This window comes from Podarcis erhardii, assembly GCF_964252035.2.
Source record: "Podarcis erhardii genome assembly, chromosome: 3".
Lineage (NCBI taxonomy): Eukaryota > Metazoa > Chordata > Lepidosauria > Squamata > Lacertidae > Podarcis > Podarcis erhardii.
Genome location: NC_138507.1, coordinates 33834359 through 33858179, shown reverse-complemented (window position 1 = coordinate 33858179; position 23821 = coordinate 33834359). Strand labels below are relative to the sequence as shown.

Below are 23821 nucleotides of genomic sequence, written 5' to 3'. Positions count from 1 at the left end.
TAATACCCCGTTCATCTCCGCGGGGTTTTTTTCCTACGTCAGCCTGGGCTTGCATAAGGATCTGGTTGCACATCCAGGACGGAGAGCCGCCAGGCCAGGGCGCTTCGCCTGCTTCGCCCGGGCCGAGCTGCTGGTGGCGGGGGCTGCTGCTCCTCGTCGCATGTGGCGTTTCTCCTCCTCCTCCTTTCCTCCTCCTCTTGCAATCTCCCACCCGGGCCAGCAAGGCTGTTCCCGCCCACCGAGAGCAGAAGCGGGCGGCGGAGCCGGGGACTCGGCGCTTGCTCGGGGCGGTAAGCGCCTCTCGCCTCTGGAGGAAAGCGGAGCCCGGGAAGGGCGGCGGCCCGGGATGTGTTTGCCATTGGGAGGAGGTGGCGGGTGGCGGGGAGAAGCCGGGATGATGGTGATGGGCGTAAGCTGCTGGGAAGGGCCGGCCCTCCGCTTCTCCCGGCTGCCCGTCGCCGTGGAGGCGCCTTCCACGCGCGCTGCCGCCGGTTAGCGAGGCGCCGCTGCTGGAGTGGCATCGGGGAGCCGGCCGGCCAGAGCCTGCGGCCCCGGGCGGGAAGCTGTGAAGCGGGCTGGCTGCTGTGGGAAGGCAGGAGCCGGGCGCCTCCGCCACCGGGGCTGCCTGGAGGTGCTGGTAAGGTCGTGGAGGGAACGGCCTGCGCAGGCGACTTGGTGTTGGCTTGGGAGGCTGCAGGGAGAGAGGTGGAGCGGCCGAGGCGCGCAGCCTGTGCGTAATGTGCGCGCGTGTGTGGTTGGAATTGCAAAAATGTCCCGTCCCCCCACCCCGGTCCGAGTCTCCGAGCGAGCCTTTCTCCCTGCCTGAACTCTCCGCCCTCTATTATTATTATTATTTACATTTGTGTACATTTCCTCCAGAGAGCTCAGGATGGCAAATCTTGGTTATCCTTTTCCCCATTTTAACCGTCACAACAAACCTGTGGGGTAGGTTTGGGCTAGGAGACGGGGACTGACCAAGCAAGGTGAGCTTCATGACAGAGTGAGGCTCGTCTGACTCCACTACACCCGCTTCCCTTGACAGAAACAATGTTCTTTCAGCTGGGTAAAGGTAAAGGGACCCCTGACCGGTAGGTCCAGTCAGGGACGACTCTGGGGTTGCAGTGCTCTGCTGGCCGAGGGAGCCAATATATGTCCACAGACATTTTTCCAGGTCATGTGGCCAGCATCACTAAGCCGCTTCTGGCGAACCAGAGCAGCACACAGAAATGCCGTTTACCTTCCTGCCAGAGTGGTACCTATTTATCTACTTGCACTTTGATGTGCTTTCGAACTGCTAGGTTGGCAGGATTCAGCTGGGTACCTACCCTATAAAAGGTTATTACAATTATTTATTAAATTGGTATACCATCCTCAGATGGTGGAGAAGCTGAAACCGGCTTCAAAATCCTTGGCTATGAGCTCACATTTCAGAGAGTTGTGATGACATGGCACTCAGCACGTACTCTGGGTTTCTGATATTTTTATTGCTCTCCGATGGTCCAAGACAGAGTTCTCAGTCAGATTTATACTTTGTCCTTCCACATTGCGGAGATTTTGCAACCACGGGGTGTCCTGCATTACGAAGCAGGCCCTTGTAGTTATATTGCTTGAAGTTCTGCACTTATGTGCCTGCCTTCATGTACCTGTCACTTGGCAGGCCTAGTATACTCCTTATCTTAGATGGTGATGCTGTGCATTTTGTCTGAATAGCTAACTGCTCTGTTAGTTACGTTTAGGGTGAGACTTGCTACATACAAAATGATGTCCTATGAAAACCACTTGTCTGATATATTTGTTAAGTGTCAGGATGGCTTCTTTTTTTGAAGAATACTAAAAGCCATGTGAACAGGTCTGTAAAAACGAGTTACCCTGAATCTAATATGTAAATGTTGCTTGGGGGAGTGGTAACTCAAGGTGGAGGTACCAACAAGTTTAGGGACCCTGTGGTACAATCACTGATCTGAGCTGGGCTGTACAGTGGTACCTCGGGTTAAGTACTTAATTCGTTCCAGAGGTCCATTCTTAACCTGAAATTGTTCTTAACCTGAAGCATCACTTTAGCTAATAGGGCCAGGCCGCCGGAACACGATTTCTGTTCTCATCCTGAAGCAAAGTTCTTAACCCGAAGTAATATTTCTGGGTTAGCGGAGTCTGTAACCTGAAGCGTATGTAACCCGAGGTACCACTGTACATGCTTAGTCTGCTGCAGTGGCTGTATGTCTTGGAGGGCCTTGCAGAATTCAGGTGTGCAAATTTACAAAATCCTCCAGAAGTGACCTCCGGTCTTAGAATCATAGAATCATAGAGTTGGAAGAGACCACAAGGGCCATCGAGTCCAACCCCCTGCCAAGCAGGAAACACCATCAGAGCACTCCTGACATATGGTTGTCAAGCCTCTGCTTAAATACCTCCAAAGAAGGAGACTCCACCACACTCCTTGGCAGCAAATTCCACTGTCGAACAGTTTACAAATTCTTCACCAGGTGACTTCCTCAAGCAGTGACTATTGTATACTGCACCATTGGCCAGTTGAGCCCAAGCCCCACATACTGCATATACAGTCACACTAGTATTGCACATTCCTGGTGGTGAGTTAGGGGGCTTCAGAAATACAATGAAGACATGCTCTGGTGAATGCTACATGTCACAGCCCCAGGTGGAGCTACCACCTTTGGAAATGTCTTGGTGTCCCATTGTTCCTCTCCCCCCTCTAATTATGGCCTCTAATTAACAGTGTAATGTCAGAATAGTTGCTCACCTAGGGAACTTATATAAGGCCAACCCAGAGAACAGATACTCTAATTATATTAGGAGTAGAATTTGACCTGGCAGGCTGCTTCCCATGGCAGCCAATGTGTATGATGTAGGAAGGAGCTGAATAGTTTTTTGTGTGTAGTTTTTTCTCTCTGTGTGTCTGTGTGTGTTGGAGATTTATGAGATGAACTTGTGGCTGGAAGGAACATTACACAGGGTGGGGAAGGAAACAAGCAACAGATCATACTGAATGGAATGAGGCTAAATCCTCAGAGAGTTTGCACACTGACATCTGACTTAAACCTGGGTGTGTGTATCTTTGGAAAGGCGCTGGTGTAGACATGAAATGCCTCGGAAACAGCAGCCTCGGGTAGCAATTAAGACGTGAAGGGACTGTAGTGTGATAATGTGCAGCCGTAAGATATGTATTGCTGCCGACATTGTAATTCTGAAACAATTAGAGTAACTCTCTTTCAGTTGTTGTATTTGTATGGGCTACTTAACCAATCTTGATTTTACCCTCTTTTCAAATAAGAAACAAATACTTTATGGGGCACTGTTAAGAGGATAAATTTCTGTTGTGCATGTCTCGTAAGAAAACAAGCCACCCTACTTAAAAGAGCACTTGTCGTAACTTGTTACAATTCAAATAGGTATTTTTTAAACTTTCGCTTTCATTTTTTTCATACAGTACTGTTGGCCTTGGAATTTGAGAGTTAATGATGGTGTTAGGTTGATGCAGCTTGGTAAGAGCAATGAGCTAGAAAGAATAGACATTCTGTATGCATCTTCCTCCTCAGGCAGCAAAATTCTGCAGCAGGGTCTTTGGGCATGTGTTAGTATCTGATGCAATTGACCCTGACTATCCTAGTTGTCCTTGGGTTCAAGGTGTATGTGCTGACACTGAATAGTCAACTTGAGTGCATTCAGCTGTACAGTAAGATATTATGCCTTGGGGAAAAGACAAAGACAGGGTCTACAAGCCACTTATCTCCCGTATACACTGTAGATCATAGAAGCTGGAATCTTTGATAGTACTATCTTTAATAGTATTTTTACTCTTTCTCTTCAGATACGGGGAAGATCTAGCTAAGACTGTGAAGTAATTGCAGACTTTGGGGATTTGCCAAGATGTTGGAGGAAGATCTGGAAGTGGCCATCAAAGTGGTGGTGGTTGGAAACGGAGCTGTTGGGAAGTCCAGTATGATCCAGAGATATTGCAAAGGAATTTTCACGAAAGATTACAAGAAAACTATTGGAGTTGATTTCCTGGAAAGAGAAATGCAGTATGTGTTTTAATATATGGGGGCACAGTTCCTTCTTGCCACTCTTTGTATGTCTCTCTCTCCCTCCCTCCCTGTGTGTAATGCTTTTTGTAAGGGCTGAGCTAATGTTTTCTTGGAGAAAAGTGTTGTGACACTATTCTTCCTTTCTTTAACAGAGCTGAAAGTGAGGCATTTATATGCTAATTGTATTCTGCAGACTTCCCATAGAAGTGCCACATTTGCAGACTTGAATAATAAATGCAAAAAAATGCACACAGACTGTGTAAAAGACCAGCCCTTTTAAGGAAAGGTCTCATTTGTCAGATGAGATAGAAATTCAGTTGTGTGAATGAGTGAAAAAGTGGGGAACATTTCTGACAGGGAATAGCAGTATGTTATATAGGGGACAAGAACATCACAGTAAAAGTAAGCTGGAATTTTAAAATTTCACTGACACACAGTAGTGAAGTCATTTTCACAAAGTAAGAGGGGGAAAGTAAGATGCAGGATGGTTTTCAGTTGAAATCAAGCCAGTATTGTGTAGCAGTTACAGCAGTTATTTCTCAACCTTAGGTCCCCATATGCTGTTAAACTGCTGTTCCCATCATCCCTAGTCAGTATGGTTCGTTGTGGGGTGAGGGAAGTTGTAGTCCCACAGCCTTGGGTCTCCATATAATGATAAACTACAGCTCCTGTCATCCTTAATAATCAGCCATTCTGCTTGGTAATAATGGCGATTGTAGTCAAACCAGAATCTGGGGACCTAAGGTTTGACAGGCTGTGTTGGATTAGAACTCAGGAAACCTGGGTTCAATCTCCATTCAGCCATGAAGCCTACTAGGTTACCTTTGGCCAGTCACACTCTTTTCATTCTCACATACCATGCAGGGTTGTTGTGAGATAAAAGGCAAGGGGCAAGAGCTATTGTGATAAAAAAAAAATTGAAATTTTTAGAAAAGGCATAAATAATTTGCAAGGAAGTAGGATGGATTTAGGTGTTCCTGAAAAGATGTGGGGTATAAATGCTACTGCCACAAATGTACTTTAAATAACAAATTTATTTTGCCTTTCATAGTATGATTAAATATTGAGAATGTATGCTGGTGTGTTTTTTTTAAGGGTCAACAATGAAGATGTCCGACTGATGCTGTGGGACACAGCAGGTCAAGAAGAATTTGATGCAATTACGAAAGCTTATTACAGAGGTAAATAGAATTACTAGCATACTGATATGTCCTATAGGAAACTGGCCATGGTTCTAGGCTGTGTTACTTTTGATGTCTCCTAAACAACGTGCATTGTTAGATTCCAGCCAGAGAGGATAAGAGGAGATGATCAGTTTTAATTGTGAAACTTTTTAAGGTGGTTTTCCACATGGTAGCTATAAAGAAAGAAAGTCTGGTGTATTAAAGGCAGCCCTTAATAAAATAAAATTTAAGAACCACTCGTCTAGTTCCTTCTGCACACCTATTTTGTTCATCCACACCTATTTTTATTTTATTTTTTGTATTCCACCTCTCCAAAGTTTGACAGGGATTAATTAAAATTAAAACATAAAACAATATAACTGCACAAAGAAGCAAGTAATATCCTTTAAAGTAAAGCCAGGACTACTTCAAAACTTGAAATAGCTGAGTCTGGCATATTGCCCTTTGAAAATTAATGTAGAAAAGGCCCAACATATTTGATGCTGCCATAAATATTTAAGCTATGGGGTAAAGTCTACAATGTTAATTACACTGTTTTGATAACTGACATTCCAGCTAAATGAGAGAGGACCAATTCATTGGCATATCTCAGGTGTGACCTAGCAGGTATACTCTACAACCCCAGCATCTAAGAACTTTGGCTAAGGCATAGACTATTGGGTTTCATTAAGTACACAATGTTTCGTACTGCTTACAGTACAGGAGTGACTGATCAGAATTCAGGTAAAATGCTTGCCAGTGTATATACTATTACCTTCCATTCACTGTCGGCAGTGGGGAGCTAGATAGAATATCACAAGTAACTAGTTCTTATAATAACAAGCAGTGGTGTTTTTTGTTCAGATCCAAGTATTTGACTCCTGATAAGGGGCTCATTACATGGTTCTTTTGAAAGTGTAGTATAAACAACCCTAAAGCGTGATTTTGATAACTAAGACACCTGTTTACTGTGCAGCCCTTAAGACCTGAGTCAAATGTAAGAACAAAGTCTTTGGGACAATAAGCCATGTTTACTCTGGTATAAGTCCCACTGTGCTCAACACAAACTACCTGGAAAATGCTTGCTTTATTTGAATAAAGTAGGAAGAAACAGTCCTGTTCCAGCTTCTTAATAGGTTTGATGTGGTTAACCAAATTTATCAAAAAAAAAAGGTGCTTAATTGTGACTTTTAGGAGCCCAAGCGTGCGTGCTTGTGTTTTCGACTGTGGACAGAGAGTCTTTTGAAGCAATCCCTACTTGGAAGGAGAAAGTAGTATCTGAAGTCGGAGACATCCCTACAGTGCTTGTTCAGAATAAAATTGACCTCCTAGATGAATCTTGTATAAAGAAGTAAGTGCTGTTGCCATGCTTCATGAAATCAGTTTTCAAATCGCTTAAATGACTTTGTAACGGTCACACAAAAATGCAAACAATTCAAAGAAGCGGCAAGTATTCAGTTTGATAATGGGCATGGATATGTATGGTCCGTTGCTAGCTACCAGCATGCGGGCCACAAACTAAACAAATATAGCTACATGTAACTAAAATACATAGTAAAACAATCTCATCCAAACAACAAAGCACCAATAATTAAAATGTATAATAAACAAGCCCATTAAAACAACATAATAATTAAAGCAGGATTTAGAGAGTATGTAGTGAGTACAAATGCAAATGAGGTGTATAGTTAGGTGTTGGTTAACTCTCCCCATCCCACTGGCCCCTGCAATCTTATCGCTCCTGTTCTAACTCCAGTGGTTATTTTTCTTGTACTGGAAGTGAGCGTGGCTTGGGCAGGCTGGGGGGTTAAGAGGAGTAGCTCAGCACCTCTAGTCCATTCCCAATTCCACTTTAAAATAATTCGTGCCCCGTTCTCCAGTTCACACACTGGTAGGAAAGACCTGTGTCTCACGACATGGGCCTGGCACTCTAGGGTAAGGTTTGGCCACAGGCTGTATTGAAATGAATGGCTCGTTTCCAAGCAGTGACTTTTAAGTCCGGAATACCTATTAAACTTGGGTGGTGTAGGGGTTTGAGTGTCAGACAAGGGCTTGGATGATGAGGGTTGAAAATCCCCACTCAACCATGAAGCTCACTGAGTGACTTTGGGACATTCACTGTCTCTCAGCCAAACCCTCTCCACAGGCTTATTTTGGGGAGTGCCCCTCTGAGCTCCTTGGATGAAAGATGGAATATAAATTTAATAAACAAATGAAGGAGATTTAGTTTAACCTGGTTTATGTATGCAAGAATTATGTTTTCCCTGTTATGGCAGATAACAGATGAACTCTGAATATCTTGATTGATTGCATATATTTCATAAGGTGCTGTGATGGTTTATAACAGGCTACTGTATATACAGTGGACGCTCAGGTTGCGAACATGATCCGTGTGGGAAGCACGTTTGCAACCCGCAGCATTCACAACCCGCAGCACCACGTGTGCACACTCGCCGCGTGTGCTCGTGTGATTCGGCGCTTCTGTGCATGTGCAAAGCGTGATTTAGTGCTTCTGCGCATGCGCAAGCACCAAAACTCAGAAGTAACCTATTCTGGTACTTCCGGGTTCGGCATGGTGCGCAATCCAAAGTGTCTGTACAGGTATGACTGTAGTTTTAGTTACGTTTGCCCGCCCACCATCTGTTAGCTCCACCTCTTCAGTCCTTGTAGCAAATAAACCTAAAGCTACAATATTGTCAACAGCAATCATCTGCTGCTCTTGCATACAGTTACCTTTCAGTAATCTAATCTACTATTGATTAAATATAATCTAAATTAATTGTGTCTGTTGTACTGGGGGGTGGGTGTGGAAAGAACCAGTGTCTGAAACAATTTTCTGCTCCGGTAAACAGTGAAGAAGCAGAAGCGTTGGCAAAAAAGCTAAAATTAAGATTCTACCGAGCATCTGTAAAGGAGGACCTAAACGTAACAGAAGGTAAGAGTTCGCTGTAACTTTTCCAGAAGGGAATTTCAAATGTTGTCTGCTTATTTCAGTGATGGCCAAACTTGGCCCTCCAACTGTTTTTGGGACTACAATTCCCATCATCCCTGACCACTGGTCCTGTTAGCTAGGGATGATGGGAGTTGTAATCCCAAAACAGTCGGAGGGCCAAGTTTGGCCACCACTGGCTTATTTTCTTATTTTCCAACACTAATGTCAAGCCTAGTTCTCACTGAAGTGATCAACCTGTATCAATGCTTGTCTGCAACACCTAATTTTTAAGATACAGGGAATCTCTTGTGGATGGACTGAAGAGCATTTGGTCATGCAAATCTCCATTTGCAGTCTAAAGTGGTACATCCCAGTGTTTGCCACTTCAGTGAGAGCTAGGCCCAAGTAAAGTAACTTCTCAAGCTAAATTCAAATTTCAAAGGGAATGATTGAAAAACTAAGAGCTCTAAGGCTGGCAGCAGAGATGTATGGGAGCTACCATACCTTGGTAGTAGAGCACAGGCTATGCAGGCAGAGGGTCCCTGATATTGCCAGGTAAGTGTAGGAAAGACTCCTGTCTGACACCATTGGTGTGACTTGATAAAAGGCAGCTATTTACATTCCTATAATCATGATGAAAAAGAGATTGGTTTTAATGTCGTAAAGCAGGGTTGGGCAGCTTGTTCAGCACAGAACAAACTGGGTGTACATATTTAGCTGTAGGTCATTCTTATAAATATACCAGGTGTTGGTTGTCCAAATTGTTCTGAAGTGGTTTTTTTTCAAATCAGCCCTTGACAAATAAGGTGCTAGCTTAATAATAATAATAATAATAATAATAATAATAATAATAATTTATACATACATACATACCCTGCCCATCTGGCTGGGTTTCCCCAGCCACTCTGGGCAGCTTCCAGCAGAATATTAAAATGCAATGATTCATCAGATATTAAAAGCTGCCCTAAACAGGGCTGCCTTCAGTTGTCTTCTAAAAGTCCAATGGTTTTTTATTTCTTTGACATCTGATGGGAGGGTGTTCCACAGGGCGGGCACCGATATCAGTGCTACCGATAAGGCACTGTGCCTGGTTCCCTGTAACTTGACTTCTCGCAGTGAGGGAATCACCAGAAGGCCCTTGGCGCTGGACCTCAGTGTCCGGGTAGAACGATGGGGGTAGAGACGCTCCTTCAGGTATACATGTGATTCATCCTGACCTGCAATATGTGTCTTATCTTGCATGTGACCACCTTCGGAGACATTTATGTGGTTGGATTTTTCTTTTTCTATGGTCGGTAGGAGTTTTGTTACTTTGAAATCAGACCTGGATTAGTAGCTAGAATATGTAAAACTATGCTTGTCTCTTTTTCTTAATGCCTGAAAGTTTCTTTATATATATTCTGCAGTTTTTAAGTATTTGGCTGAGAAGTATCTTCAAAAACTCAAACAAAGAATAGTTGAAGATCCAGAAGTAGTACACACAAGTAGTAACAAAATTGGTATGTATGCCGCCAGACAGTATTGCCTGCTGATAAAATGTACTGTTAACTATGGGGTGCCTGTTCTGTTCCTAGTGCATATCAATGAAAGTGAAATAAATAAAAAACACTTAATTTGCCAAATACCTGTAGGGAAAATGTGCTCTGTGTGTGTAGCTATGATTTCTATTCTAGAATGTCAAACTACGGTACTAATGACACGAGGGCATTTCAGCCACTTTTCTTAAAATCTTGTGCACTGAAGTTATGCAAAGAATGGACAGTGCAGAATTCCCTGCATATTGACATTGTTTGAAAATATATAGCTGCCATTAATGGTAATTATGCCGGCGAAGATGTACAAGAGATGGCTGTTTTTGTTTTGTTTTGTTTTTAAAGAAAAAACTGGCACCTGATGAAAATAGCTTTGTAAACTGTCGTTTGTACATAGACACTGAACTTTTGTATGTAGCTCTTCTTTAAAGTATTTCACAGTCGGTTCAACTCTGCTCCCCCCCCCCACCTTCGCCATTTCTTGTGTCTAAAAGTAAGATTTGTTGTGGCAGGGTTATGCCTCTGCTGTGCTTTAGTTGCCAAGTGATGAGTGTGAGTGCCAATGTCCAATAACTGAGGGTGAAATTCAACATAGCATTAACTGGAGTATGTGAGAAACGAGCTTTCCTCGCACAATGGGACTCCCGGCCCTGCACCCCCTAAACTTGGGGCTTCCCCTGACCCTTTAAGGGGAGAAGAGAAAGGAAGGAAATTCCATTGCATGAGCAGATCTCATTCCAAGCAACAACTTAGTTGAATCCTGCCCTTAGGTTTCGTCTTTCCCCCCCCTTTTTTTTTTGCAAAAAGATATATTAAAGAATTGACAGTAGCATACATTAATTTTATTTAATTGTCTCTGGGATCTCGGCTTATAAAGTCATTATTTGATCAGGCACACATTTCTAAAATGGAAAAACTAAGGATAAATTGTGCATTATCCATGCTTTTACATTAAGTTGTATTTCTTTCTATCTATCTATCATCTATCTATCTATCTATCTGTATATAGGACACATCTCACAATGTTCAAGATGCTTACAATTAAAATTTTTAAATCTCTCATATATTTCAAAGATGGTCAGTTTGCATGTATGTAACTCCGTTTTTGTGCCTGTGCTTGATTTCAAATAGGTGTTTTCAACACAGCAGGTGGAAGTCATTCTGGGCAGAATTCTAACTTGCTTAATGGTGGTGATGTCATCAACCTAAGGCCAAACAAACAAAGGACCAAGAAAAACAGAAGCCCTTTTAGCAACTGCAGCATTCCCTAACACTCCCGCATAGAGAAGAAAAGATGGTCTGACACAGCTCCTCGGCTGAAACCCATAAGGGACACAACTGGCTGTAGAGGTGTTTTACCAGTGCTTTAGCAGATGTTGCACGCATTGGATCTTGCATTGATAGTGGATATTCCTGTTGCAATCAATTATTATCAGTACATAATGAGACCCCCGGCAGCACAAAAATAGAACCGTTGCCCCCATGCATTTGTTTTACATTCAATAGGACAACTTTCCAGGCGAAAGATGTGTTGTATTAAAATATACAATAGGTTTCACTTTATTAAAAAGAAAAAGAAAAAGTTCAGCTGAAATGCTTAAGTATTGGTACCGTTCAAGAGAAAATGCCTTTTCCTACTTATTTGACCACATAGCTCAGTTGGGATTAATAGTTTGTTAAACTACCCTATGCACATTCTGGCAATATTGGCGGTGCAATATTTATATAGCTTATGAATTCTAGCTGCAATGTGTGTATATAAAAACTTGGTCAGAGATTCAGGATAATAAATCAGGTACTGGGCCCAATGATAGGTTCCTGATAATTTCTGAACTGGCATCCTAAAGATGACTTTCATTTAAAAAAAAATTGGAACAAACCTTTCCCAAATAGTGTTGTGCATGCTTACATTCTCCCTACTCTGTGGGCCTTAACTTTTCTTTTAAAAAATGGTACGGTGCCAAAGGCAAATACTTCTGCTGCTACACCTAGATGTTTTAGTTAATTTAGTGTCATATGTATATACATATATATTCTAAATTTTAATGAGGCAAGCAGGTGATAAATGGTACAGCCTGGTAGTTCTATTTTCAATCAGCTCTGTTTTTGAAAAAATAGAACCCTATAGCTTATATATTAATGGAAAAACATGGCAAAATATAGAGATTTTTTATCAAAGTGCTTTTGAGGACTCTTTCTAGTGCTTGTTGTAATATCTATTGAGCATCCCAGGTTCAGGGTAATAAGCCCCCCCCCCTTTTTTTTTGTTACTTTAAATACACACTTGTTCTTAATCATGCCGTTGTGGCTCTTATGCATAGTCTTAGAGCAAGACCTTCCAGGTTCATGGGACATGCTTTAAATAAACATGCATAGGATTAAATTGTTGGCCCATTAATGGTGTACCCCAGTAAAGTGGGTTGGAGCCAGAGCTAAGAGTACATATTGGGACTTGGGGAAAACTGACTTCCACATCCCTTCCTCTCCACAACAACCCCCCTGAACATGGTCCACTAACTTTTTGGAAGCTGAATGTGATAGGGTTATGAAGGCTCTCTCTGTGAATTCTCCCTCAGCACTCCTATGTCACAGCCCACCCCATTCATCAGGATGGCAGCATTTTCAGGGCACTTGGATTGAGGGCATTAGTTGTTTTTAAAAAATCTCAAGCTGCAAGATCATTGGTAAAACTTTAACCCTAGTTTTCTTTGTTGAAGCATGCATTTATAAGATTGCTTTCTGTTTACATGTTGTTTAATATTTCTACAGTATTTCTGTAACTAAGTTCTGTCACTACCAAATTACTCTGATTCTAAACTTTGGATATTAGTAGCTGAGGAACGTAATTATATCCAAGGGTGAATAACATGACCTGGAGCTCTGGCAGCTGAATTGTACAGTTCTTTGAATATTGATCTCGTTTCATGAATGTTACTTTTCAGCTACCCGATAGATTTAAAACTATATCCATCAACCTTGAAATATTGCATTGTCCGTCCTAAGAGAACATCCCACAGTAAGTGTTATATTTTGAGAGAGGGCTTCTGAAATTCCATGAACATGCATATGCTAAAACTAACATACTTTTTTCTTCGATGGGAGTCTTTGCCTAGCTATCGAGTAACATGGAATGAAAAGTATATAGTTATACATACATAATGAATAGCATAGGATTCCTTTTGCTTTCATAACCGTTCCCATTGCTGGCAATGAGTTGGGCATTGCAGTAATCAATCCCTTACTTCATTATGAATTGTTGGATTAAGTACCTTATTTTTAAAACAAGTGCATTTACTCACTGGATGGCTGTAGATGTATGGGTCCAAACTGTATTAAGTCTTGCTTTGTTTTGACAAATGCAAGAGCATATCAACAAGTTACCAATTGTCCACTGTAAACTCAATCTTACTTAAGTATCTATGGCTCTGTGTGCACATTATTTTTATATGAAAATTTTTACATTAAACTAGTAGCCTTACATGTTTTGTACTTGTGAACAGAAGGAATCTGATCTCAGTGATTTTTTTACTTGTTTGCCTTTGTATAAAATAGTGCAAATGTAATGTGTGTTTATAACATGTACTTGTGCTGCTGTACGTTGAGGTTTGAGCGCATACTGTTTTCAGAATTTAAAGCTTGAGTCGAGTGCCTTTAGTAGGCTAAAAATTGATAACTGACCATCCTAGATATCTCTAGGATATCTTTTCTTAACGCCAGAAAATTATTACAGAAGTCATCTGTAATGCATTTCCAATGTAGATGTATTAAGTATAGAAGGAAGATGCACTACCAGTCATTTTTGTATCATGTTCAACTATGAGTCCTGTTGGCAGAAGCCCTGCACCAGGATTTCTGTTTGCACAAGGGGGTTCCCCCACTTTTCCTCCCCGCATGCACCCCAGAGCAGCACATAAGAGAAGGAATTGTTCCATCTGGCAAGCCAACATACTTGCACTGAGGAATCAGTCAGTGTTGAATTCCTGCCTAATGAGCAACTGCGTTAATTGAAAGTCATTGCTAGATGTCTAAGCGAGAAGACTTTTCATGCAAAAAACAACAACTTTGCATATGTTGCTAAATGTATGGGTAACACTGCCAGCTTTGATAGTTGTGATAGCTGGCCCATTTTGAAGGAGGGAAGTTGCGCTGTTAACCAGCTATCTACCTTGCTCTTTGTCTACAGTCCCAGGCTAGAAAACATCATTTTTCATGCAGCGCTGGATACTGGAAGTGTATCTCTCTCTGCTTGTTCCTTTATATGCACAAAATAGACTCCATTGGTATTGTCTGTGTGCCAAAGCCTATTTCCATACCCCTGTGCCCCTTAGGTGAATTGGAACCTAAGGATTTTAACCGAAAGCTGATTTTCCATAAAACTGGCATGCAGTCAACTGGTATTTACTAACATTCTTTTCCTAAATCATAATATGCCTTGGATACAATGCAGTGTCTGCCGGGCATTCACCTATTCTCAAATTTTTAAAGGTGCCAGTTATGTTGTAGTGTGCCTGATTCTGACTTATGTTTCAAGTCTTAACTATTGTAGGATAACAAAAGTGACTGGTATTCTGTCTGTTTACTGCATTTATTAATAAGTTGTAGGCAGATTTTCATTTTTTAAAAAAACAGAAAACCTCCAGAGCTGTTTACAGTAGTAAAAACTATGCTAATGAAGTAATAAACATCCCTCAAACAGCAAAATATCATTGCAGTGTTGGAATTATTAAATCAGCATCAGTGGACAAGGGAAATGTCTAAGTGAGGAAGTATGTTTTAAATAAACATTTGAAACAATTGCGCCTGCTATATTGCAGAGGGGAGCTTGTTCTAAGGGGCCTGCCTCTGTTGTTCCCAGGTGGAGTTCCACTGGTCATAGCATAGCCCTTTAATGGTACTTCTCTCACATTATGATGCATCAACCTCCCCCCAGACCCACCTGCATAACCCTAGGCATCTGGCTTGAATGAGCCATGGTGAATAATGGTCAAAAAACATATTGTGATTGGACTACACAAGCATCTTGTCCATGTTTGTAAGATGAACAAAACTGAAACTGCTGCCACCAAGCCAGGCATTGGACACCTCACCTGGACCTGGAAATAATGGCAGGACTCAAGTTCCTATGAAGGCAAGCCATATGCACCTAGCATTGTCACAGCAGGTTTCCGAGAGTTCCACCATCTCATTTGCAGTGGTAGATGCCAATAAACCCCACTGGATGGGCAGGTCAAAGATGCATTGGAGGCGACTATGCAACCTTCATTGCTTCCACAACAACATGGTGCACAGCACATGTTTGGTCAGCTTCACAGTGAGTCTTAACTCCATTTGTGCACCAGCTATCATTTGACCTTCCTCACTACCCAGAGCGTTGCAGAAAACTGGGAAGCAATTTCCACAGCCATAACAGAGATGTAGCAACTGGCAACCAAATTGATACCTACACGTTAAGATTTCTGAGCAGGTAGAATAATAGAGGGAGTGTGACTAGAATATAAAGTTTCTCACAATTTGCCTTGGTCCAGCAATTTGTAGCTCTATAGATAAAAAATAATAATATAACCTTTACAAAAAAAAAAAAAGGCTATGGAAGTGTTTACAGTGTAGAGTGCAATCTACTTTTATTAATTTTCAGCAAGAAAAAAGTGCACATCGTTTTCTTTGCATCTACTGCAGCAATCCGCTTACCCCAGAATCCTCTCCCTATGCAATGTTCATTTACCTGCCGTGTGTGTGTGTGTGAGAGAGAGAGAGAGAGAGAGAGGGAAGGAAGTGTGCGATGTGACATTTTTGCAGATGATGGTAGACACTGAAGCTTTCTAGAGAACAGAGCAAAACAGGGCTTGAGGAGCTTCTGGAATTCAGCAGCAGATATTTTTTATAACAGAGGTATCAAAATACTAAAACAGTTAACTGTATGGGAGCAAACCAAATACAGCTTATGAAAAGTTAAATCATTGGCACATCATCAGATGCCTACATTTTAATACTGATATCAAATATGGCTATAGCTACCTATTTTAATATATCCAGGACGCTACTATTCCCCACACAGAGTAAAATAGGCTGGGTAACTCTGGGGGAAGAAAAGCAATGGATTGAAAACTGCTTGGTGTTCATGTGCTTCTACAGTCCTATAGCTGCTTAATCCTGTATCTGCCGCAGAGTGAGGAAGCGCTTCATATGAGTCCATTTTTTAATTGGTAGTCGTCTCACTGAGGGTAAAGTAAGGGAATTTTGCCAAGCTTCTTCCCTTTTAGCTATGCCTCTGTGCTCTGAACGCCCAAGAGTTGGTTTAAGGGCTACATAGACATGCAAGGTCTATGTAGTGTTGCTTTTTTTTATTCTTCAAATTCCAGGGAAGCAGCAATTCTTTGATTTATTTGATTTCGCTTTTAATCTTTCCCGTTGTTGCAGAGGTGCCTTGCGGTGGATTTCTGGTGCTCCAACAGCATGATGGATTTTTCAGAGTTTTCTATGTTTCTGAGAAGAGTCTCTAGCCGTCTTTTGATTTTCTTCTGATCTTCTATCGCACATCCAATTACAACAGACTGGAATTTTTGGTTAACAGGTCCAGCAGGCACCTCAGATGTACAAGCACCATAAAGCGACATTAAGCGGCTCTTGGAGTCTTCCAAATCATCCAATAGTTTGCCAACTATTTCATCGATCATCCGTGTGGCATGTAATAGGGACTCTTGCTGCTGGGGATTTCGGATGGTTTCTACTGAAACCTCCACCGTGAGGGTTCTGCCCATCAAACGTTTAGCAGTCAGACTGAGTTCTTCTCTTTCACCTGCATTTTGAAAGTGAAAACGTTTTGGATTTAAAGCTTTACATCAAACCAATGTGCTGTACTAAGTTAGAAAAGTCAAGCTAAACTAGTAGTATTATTTGTATAATTGCCTCTTCTACCGCACGACATAGAAGCTGGGAGTGCAGTCATAGTTCTAGTGGGCTTGCAGAGAAATTTTCTCTCTTAGGAGAGGATTTTGACTTGGCCAATATTGCAGCTATCCAAGCAAAATAACAAGTGTTTCACCTATCAGGCGAAGGGGCTCAAACATTGTATGGTGTGTTTTCCAAGAATGTGAAATTATGAGTTTTATGAATGGTATACAGCTAGTGTCGCTCCACAGATGGAAGGCACCCATTAACAATAACAGTGAAGGGAATAATTTTGGGTGATTTCTCCTGCCTCACTGCAACCTTCTATTCCTCACCCCAATAGGACTGGGATATCCACACGCCCATGGCACTTTGGAGTGAATTTTGGGAGCTACAGGGAGTAAGGGAAATTGCAAAAATAGCCTCCTTCCACCAATTGGCTACTACCCTATACGGTAAATCTTTTTTTCATTTGCCCAAAGTGAGTGAGTGATTCAAGAACTGCTGGACTCTTACCTTCACTAATGTTCCTCATATCCTGGCTGTTTTGTATGCCATGAATCATTTCTAGAAGTGATTCCTTTTCCTGCTCCATTGAAGATGCTGTATCGCGCAAAGCTTCAACCCTGGGAAGAGGAAAAACCAAATAGGAAGAGAGTTTGTAAACAATCAAATGTTACCCCTAGTGACGTTCTCTAGCAAATAACTGAAAATAATTGCTCATTCATGGCAGTACCAATTCATTTTACAGTGGTACTTCAGGTTAAGTACTTAATTCGTTCTGGAGGTCTGTTCTTAACCTGAAACTGTTCTTAACCTGAGGCACCACTTTAGCTAATGGGGCCTCCCGCTGCCACCGTGCCGCCAGAGCACGATTTCTGTTCTTATCCTGAAGCAATGTTCTTAACCTGAAGCACTATTTCTGGGTTAGCAGAGTCGGTAACATGAAGCATATGTAACCTGAAGCATATGTAACCCGAGGTACCACTGTACATTTAGAGTAGATAACTAAATTACTTGTGCTGCCCATATTTTTTCCTACCATGCAAATAAGGGCGGAAGAAGGCCATTGCTACTGAGAAAATGGCACAGTGAAGAGATTGATCCGCTTGTGGAAATTGCTGCTTTGGCCTTTTTGAATGGAATTCAACTATTCACACACACACACACACACACACACACACCTGCAATTGTGTTCCTGCAGGAAGGTTTAAAAACATTTTCTTGAAATTGATTTGGGGTTTGCTTTATTGTGGAACGAGGGCCAATTGGGGTAATCTCTCTCAGAAAAGTGATGCGGGGAAGGGGTTTAAACATGGCATGGTTCTTTTATAAAACCTTTGAGACTGCTGCTCATGGATCTGCTGAGTCATGTCTGTTCGATCCTCTGTTTCAGCTTCAGGAGAAGTGATGTATTCAGTCATGAATGTCTACAGAAAGACATTTGCGCTAGAAAAACTCACAGTGTTATGAGAACTGTGTTCCCTGCTCTACAATGTATGAAGAGCTTTTATGGGTCAAATCAATGCTGTGCTTGGTGTGTGTGTGTGTGTGTGTGTGTTTAACTGCCATGCCCACTGTTACATTCATTCACATATCTCATTAGAAATCCCATTAAAATATTCAAAACCAACCTTACCAGCAGGACTAGAATTCCTAAAAGTATGGTTTTCTGCTTCTACAGAAGTAACTTGTTATGTTGGAGTTAAAATTAATTTCACTATCTTGCCGATCACCTACATTCATTCTACACCGACAGTATGGTTGTGTTATCTCAGTGGAGTTTTATGTTTGAAAACAGAGAAGTCCGTATTGTTTTACACCTGTCTTTTTCCAAACTAAGGTAACAGAAAAGCCTTGAGCTTAGTTCTGTGTTTGCCTAGTGCCTCTTCAAACTGCTGATGGGTGCGCACATGATGGGGTGCTTTTTCGTACAAAACAATTATTCATTAATTAATAATATTACATTTATATCCCACCTTTCCTCCAAAGAGCTCAAGATTCCTCTCCAACCCATTTTATGCTCACAACTACCCTGTGAGGTAGGTTAGACTGAGAGACACTGACTGGTCCAAGGACACCTAATGAGCTGCTTTCTGCTCACAGAAAATTAGCGTAGTGGAAAGAAAATTAGGCTAGAACTCCTCTCAGATCTCTAGCTCTGTGTGCAGGGTTTGTTCTGTCAGGAAGAGTGTTTTATCAAGCGTGCAGCCACCTCGTTGAACGCTAGGCCTCCATCAACTAGCTGAACTTCCACAGCCAAACTGTTTACCTCGGCCCAGTCCAGTTCTAGGATATCCTCTCTTATTTTTCTAAGCTCTCTAGCTTCCTTTTTTGGAGATGGAATATATGTTATGAAAGGCAACAGCAGGAGCAGCAAGCTATTTCAGCTTCAGCAGGATTTGAAGGAGATAGCTTTAATGCTCTAATGTAGTATAAGATAGTTTTCTATTTCTACTAAGCAGCAAACTAGTACTGTAGCATTGTCTCTTATTCAACAGGTTACAGCTCTGGCGGGGTTTGTTTGTTTGCTACCAGTGCCTTTAGCAGCAAGCTAACGATGCAAAAATTAAGTATGTGAACCCTTCACTTTATCACAGGAAAAGCTTCCTCGGCTAAGTTCCTTCAGGTCACACACTTTTTAAGGCCCGAAATAGGACAGCTGGGGCGGGGAGGGGGGAGGCTTAATTGTGTGCCCTCGTTTGTTCCCAGGTTTTATTTTGTAGAGTCTATTTTTAAAAGGTGTCCTGTGAATTCTTCAAATGGTAAGAGCTTATTTCCCACCACCTATGCACACACCTGGATGTTAGCAATCAGGCAACTCAACTGTGTGGCTTAAGCTCTGGGGAATGGAAAAGGATTGATAATGTTTCTGATATAAATATTTCCCTGCCTTAAGGAAGTGGAGATGGGATGGAAGGTTCTCATTTTGAATCATATATTCCTGACAAATTAAAACCCTAAGCATATTTAGCATTGAGCAAATCCCATTGAACCGAGTGGGGCTTAGAATCCTTAGGGCCCAGGCATTGCCAACAAAAAAAAAGGTGCTCAGACTCCATATGGTTTGTGGAATGACAGCTGGGGCTCCCAGGTCCCTCCTAGTTTGGAACTATATATAGGCCTCTCCCACCATGGCACCTGTGTACGTCACTCATAAAGCTGGACCATCTTGCAGCAGCAAATTTCTTCCTCATTCTTACACAGATACTGAGGAAAAGTGTGAGGCAGCTGCAACCGGCTATGAAGTTAAAATGCCCCAACATCCTGCACGAGGTTGTAGCTCTTGGAGCTACACATGCACTCAGTTACCGAAGCATAAAATAATTGCTTGCATGAGGGGAAAAGCCATTTCAAAATAAACATGTATGTACATATATCCAATCATATAGCACTATTCAGATAAAGCGACCAGGAGCAGCAAACAAATATTTAAAACAAACATTTAAATATTCAAATCAGCCATCAATCATATCTGTAAAACTCAATAAAAAAGGAACAGCAGGGAATAACAAAGGTCACACTGAACTAAAACAGTTGAGAAAACACAGAAGAAAAGAGCCTAAGCAACTTTTGTTTATTTTATTTGTTTATTTTATTTTGACAAAGTAATAATCATATATAAATAAGAATAAAAATAGCATTTTTTAAATCTGTTGCTGAAATGACATTAGAGAGAGAGAGAATTCCAAAGTTGGGGTGACGCAAATGAAAAGGCTCCATCACAGTCCACCTCACTTCTGCATACAAAGGGGACTCAGTGATGAGGACTCAAGGGAAGATATTAATAAACAAGGATGTATTTGTCGTCTTCAAGGTACCCTGATTCCAAGCTATTTAAACTTTAAAACTGAATCCTGAAATGAACCAGGGGAAATGTGTTTCTATACATCCAGTTTCACTTAATGTTCTATTATTAACCGTATTCTGTTAACAGCCCCACGGACAGCGAGCACCTTGCAGTAAGTTGCAGTAATATGTTATCACCTCCATTCCCTTTGATATATGGCAGCAGAAGACCCATATCTTCCGCAGCCTCCTATCTGACCTAACCAACTCTCCTGCATGCACCACCAGAGCACCTCATCAGATGTCGAGGAGTCCTTAGATTCAAATGGCAACTCAGCTAACAATTCCCTGCGAAAGCTTTCAGCAAATCACTTCCAATCAACCTCTGTTATTATACATCCTGATCACTGGCCAGGATGGGGGTAATAGGTAAATCACCCCATCAAGAGCACTGATTTCAAAATGCTGGCTTCTATTTAAGCAACAAGGCCTTGTTTTTAAAGTAGGAAAGTATCTTGTATGTGTGTATTAGCAACTATAGGACCTCTCCCCAATTAGTAATGACAAAGGTCAAAGTGCCTTCTGGTGGACCCAGTCTTACACAGATAGGTCCCCTCAGGCATATCCAGCAGTTGTGCATGGGGGGGGGGGCAGAGAGATGGCATTTTAATTCTTCACAGTGCCCCAGAGTGCCAAACTCATGTCACTCTGGAAAATATAAATGGTGGCTTGCAGTGACATGCTGGGTGAGCCCTGACAGCTGCCCCAGGGTGTCAGGTGCTGATGCCTGCATTCAACTTAACATGTCTCTTGACACAATACACAGATATTAAAATGCACACAAGAGGTTTGGCGACAGAAGCACCCTTCACATATTAGGCTGAAAGTGGGAGAGCAGGACTGGGTGATCCATCTCACCTCAACTTTCATAAATTCAGCTCAAGGAGAACAAATATTCTCCTCTTCCCCCCGACCCCAACGTCAACCTTGCTTTTCCAACTGCAGAGAAAAAAATAAATTTAAAAGTAATAATCCTATGTGCAAAGGATCTAAAGACATAATGGCTAGCAGTAAGAATGGCACACACGATCCTGTGCCCCCCTCATTCCAGTCAGTATGTGAAAAGTGCTAGGATTTCAGACATCACTTTGGATTGCGAAGGAATAATCGCTGCTTTCCCATGCCTGACACCACTGAAACCATACCTGAACAACAAAAGGAAATCTAGATAGATTAGTCAACATCCCTCGCACGGGGCTTAACAGGGCGCCTGGCAAGCAACAAAAGCCAGCCCCATAAGGAAACCCTTCAAAAGGAAGAACCCCAACGGGGAGAAGAAGTCGTCATACTATGATTTGACTCTGCTTTTTAATGCCCATTGCAGGAGAGCAGTTCTCTCCCTCTCTCTGCCTCCCTACTTTTTGCAAAGCTGCTAAACTCCATCCCTCTCTCTCTCTATATATCAAGCCAAGCCAAGCCAGACCACTGTCCGCCCCGTTCCCTAGCCGAGCCCGGCGGGTGTTACCTCCTCTCCAGCTGGTCCAGGCACTCGAGCAGGCGGCTGGATCGGTCCGCCATGGAGGTGGAGCGGAAGAAGCGGCCCCGCAGCTGCCCCCCACCCGCTTGCTGCTGGCCGCCGGCTTCGGCGACGCTGGAGTTGCTCCTGGAGCTGCTGAGCTTGGCCTGAGCCATGGCGGGCCGCGAGAGCCAAGACGTCGCTGCCTCCACCGCCCGGTGCTCTGCTTCCCTGCCCGCCGCTTGCCTGGAGAGCGTCCCCGCAGGCAGGCAGGCAGGCAGGCAGGCAGGCAGGCAGGCAGGGACTGCAGCAGGGCTGACACCCGACGCGCCGCCCCCTCCCTTAGGAGAAGAGGGGCCCACCCCGCCCCTGCCCGCAGGAAGCGCTCTGCACATGTTCAGAGGCGCTGCCGCCTCCCGGAACCCATCGCATTCTATCCTTGCTTGCTGGTCGCCGCACTGGAAACGGGGTCTGTGGCTTAAGCTGCGCCCTAGGGGTGAGGGGAGCCCAGTGGTGTGTCATTCGTATTTGTTTAAATGAAGCCCTTTAAAGATAATTCCAGCCTTGGTGAGAGAGGTGGCTCCAAATGAATGCCTTAGCAGAAGGGTCATTTGTCTTCGTAATGGGCAAAGGGACCTTGTGTTGGATCAGCAACCCTCCTCCTTCCCGCCCTCTTTCGCGCCTTGCAGTGGGAGCGTCATGGGGCGCCATCCCTGCTTCCCATTAAGGACATGCTTCTCGGTGCTTTCCTTTCGCAGCTCAGCTAAACGTGTCCCTCTTGCTGAGAAAGTGGCTAACCTTTTTTCTCTCCATCATCCTGACGCATATCCTAAAGTGGAGAGGCTGTAGGGTTTTTTTTATTTTTAAGGGGGGGGGGGCACTGCAGTCCCTGCAGTCTCTTGAGCTGGAGCCAAAAGTTTGACAGCAACTTTACTCCCATTAACTGTACTGCAGTTGTTTCTCAACTCTTTCCCCTCCTCTTCCTTAAAAAAAGAAAAGGCAAATGGGGGGGGGGAGAGAACCCCCTGAAGATTTATTACAAACTTCAGCAGGACCAAAGCAATTTTAAAAAATATATGTATTTTAAACAAAACACAAAACCTTACATTAAAAACACATGACACAATGAAAAGGACCTAAAGGCAAGGCCACAGATAAAAGTCTGCTGTATAGTTTCAGGGTACAAAGTAAATTACACTGACAGGAGCCAGAATCTAGTACTAAAAGGGTTTTAGACTTAATTCAAGAATTTGGTCAAGTGGCAGGATTTAAATTGAACAAGTTAAAAACTAAGGTTTTAGAGAAAAATTTAACATTAATTGAAAAAGAAAGGTTTCAGAATGAGACTGGTTTGACTGTGGTTAAGAAAGTGAAATATTTGGGGATTAATATGACAGCAAAAAATGTGAACTTATTTAAAGATAATTATGAAAAATGTTGGACGGAAGTGAAAAAAGATCTAGAAACCTGGTCAAATTTGAAACTTTCCTTGTTGGGTCGAATTGCAGTTATAAAGATGAATGTATTGCCTAGAATGTTGTTTTTGTTTCAAACATTGCAAATTGTGGACAAGATGGACTGTTTCAAGAAGTGGCAGAAAGATATTTCTAGATTTGTCTGGCAGGGCAAGAAGCCCAGAATAAAATTTAAGATATTAACTGATGTAAAGGAAAGGGGTGGATTTGCCCTGCCAGACCTAAAACTCTATTATGAATCAGCAGCATTCTGCTGGTTGAAAGACTGGCTGCTTCTTGAGAACACAGACATTTTGGACCTAGAAGGATTTAATAACACTTTTGGGTGGCATGCATATTTGTGGTATGACAAGGTTAAAGTACATAAAGCATTTAAGAACCATATTGTCAGGAAAGCATTGTTTAATGTTTGGATAAGATACAAAGACTTATTGGAAAATAAAACCCCAAGGTGGTTGTCACCAATGGAAGCAAAAGCTTTTA

At 42.4% G+C, this 23821-nt stretch overlaps 3 protein-coding genes across 5 annotated transcripts in view; 1 reads left to right on the top strand and 2 right to left on the bottom strand.

Moving 5' to 3' along the window:
- The window catches only part of PRIM2 (DNA primase subunit 2), a 64238-nt gene extending 63715 nt beyond the window's left edge, over positions 1-523 (bottom strand). The window contains 3 exon segments of the mRNA XM_081857054.1: positions 38-186; positions 189-266; positions 269-523. Of these exon segments, the coding sequence (XP_081713180.1) occupies positions 38-186; positions 189-266; positions 269-521 (480 nt within the window). The 5' untranslated portion in view covers positions 522-523.
- On the top strand, positions 165-14464 carry RAB23 (RAB23, member RAS oncogene family). 2 transcript variants are annotated; one of them, XM_081857453.1, is made up of 7 exons: positions 165-290; positions 3827-4040; positions 5139-5224; positions 6401-6557; positions 8059-8141; positions 9545-9637; positions 10802-14464. In XM_081857453.1, exons 2-7 carry the CDS (start codon positions 3886-3888, stop codon positions 10939-10941), a joined length of 714 nt encoding a protein of 237 aa, XP_081713579.1. In that variant the 5' UTR covers positions 165-290; positions 3827-3885; the 3' UTR covers positions 10942-14464. The 2 variants fall into 2 exon arrangements, with proteins under 2 accessions (XP_081713579.1, XP_081713580.1); XM_081857454.1 differs by lacking the exon at positions 165-290 and adding an exon at positions 515-637.
- Positions 14465-15263: 799 nt separating this feature from the next.
- BAG2 (BAG cochaperone 2) lies at positions 15264-22138 on the bottom strand. Of its 2 annotated transcripts, none has more exons than XM_081857460.1 (3): positions 21873-22138; positions 17075-17184; positions 15264-16466 (listed from the first exon to the last, which is right to left on the bottom strand). In XM_081857460.1, the coding sequence occupies exons 1-3, from the start codon at positions 22037-22039 to the stop codon at positions 16066-16068; spliced, it is 678 nt and encodes a 225-aa protein (XP_081713586.1). In that variant the 5' UTR covers positions 22040-22138; the 3' UTR covers positions 15264-16065. The 2 variants fall into 2 exon arrangements, with proteins under 2 accessions (XP_081713586.1, XP_081713587.1); XM_081857461.1 differs by lacking the exon at positions 21873-22138 and adding an exon at positions 20546-20719.
- Between the last annotated feature and the right edge of the window lie 1683 nt (positions 22139-23821).

Excerpts from the sequence above, each read along its gene's own strand:
- RAB23 (XM_081857453.1), top strand. The coding sequence starts at position 3,886 with ATGTTGGAGGAAGATCTGGAAGTGGCCATCAAAGTGGTGGTGGTTGGA. Across the intron at positions 4,041-5,138 it reads TTCCTGGAAAGAGAAATGCA|GGTCAACAATGAAGATGTCC; the intron begins GTATGTGTTTTA and ends GTTTTTTTTAAG. Across the intron at positions 9,638-10,801 it reads CACAAGTAGTAACAAAATTG|GTGTTTTCAACACAGCAGGT; the intron begins GTATGTATGCCG and ends GATTTCAAATAG.
- BAG2 (XM_081857460.1), bottom strand. The coding sequence starts at position 22,039 with ATGGCTCAGGCCAAGCTCAGCAGCTCCAGGAGCAACTCCAGCGTCGCC. Across the intron at positions 17,185-21,872 it reads CTGGACCAGCTGGAGAGGAG|GGTTGAAGCTTTGCGCGATA; the intron begins GTAACACCCGCC and ends TCCTCTTCCCAG. Across the intron at positions 16,467-17,074 it reads TATGAGGAACATTAGTGAAG|GTGAAAGAGAAGAACTCAGT; the intron begins GTAAGAGTCCAG and ends TTCAAAATGCAG.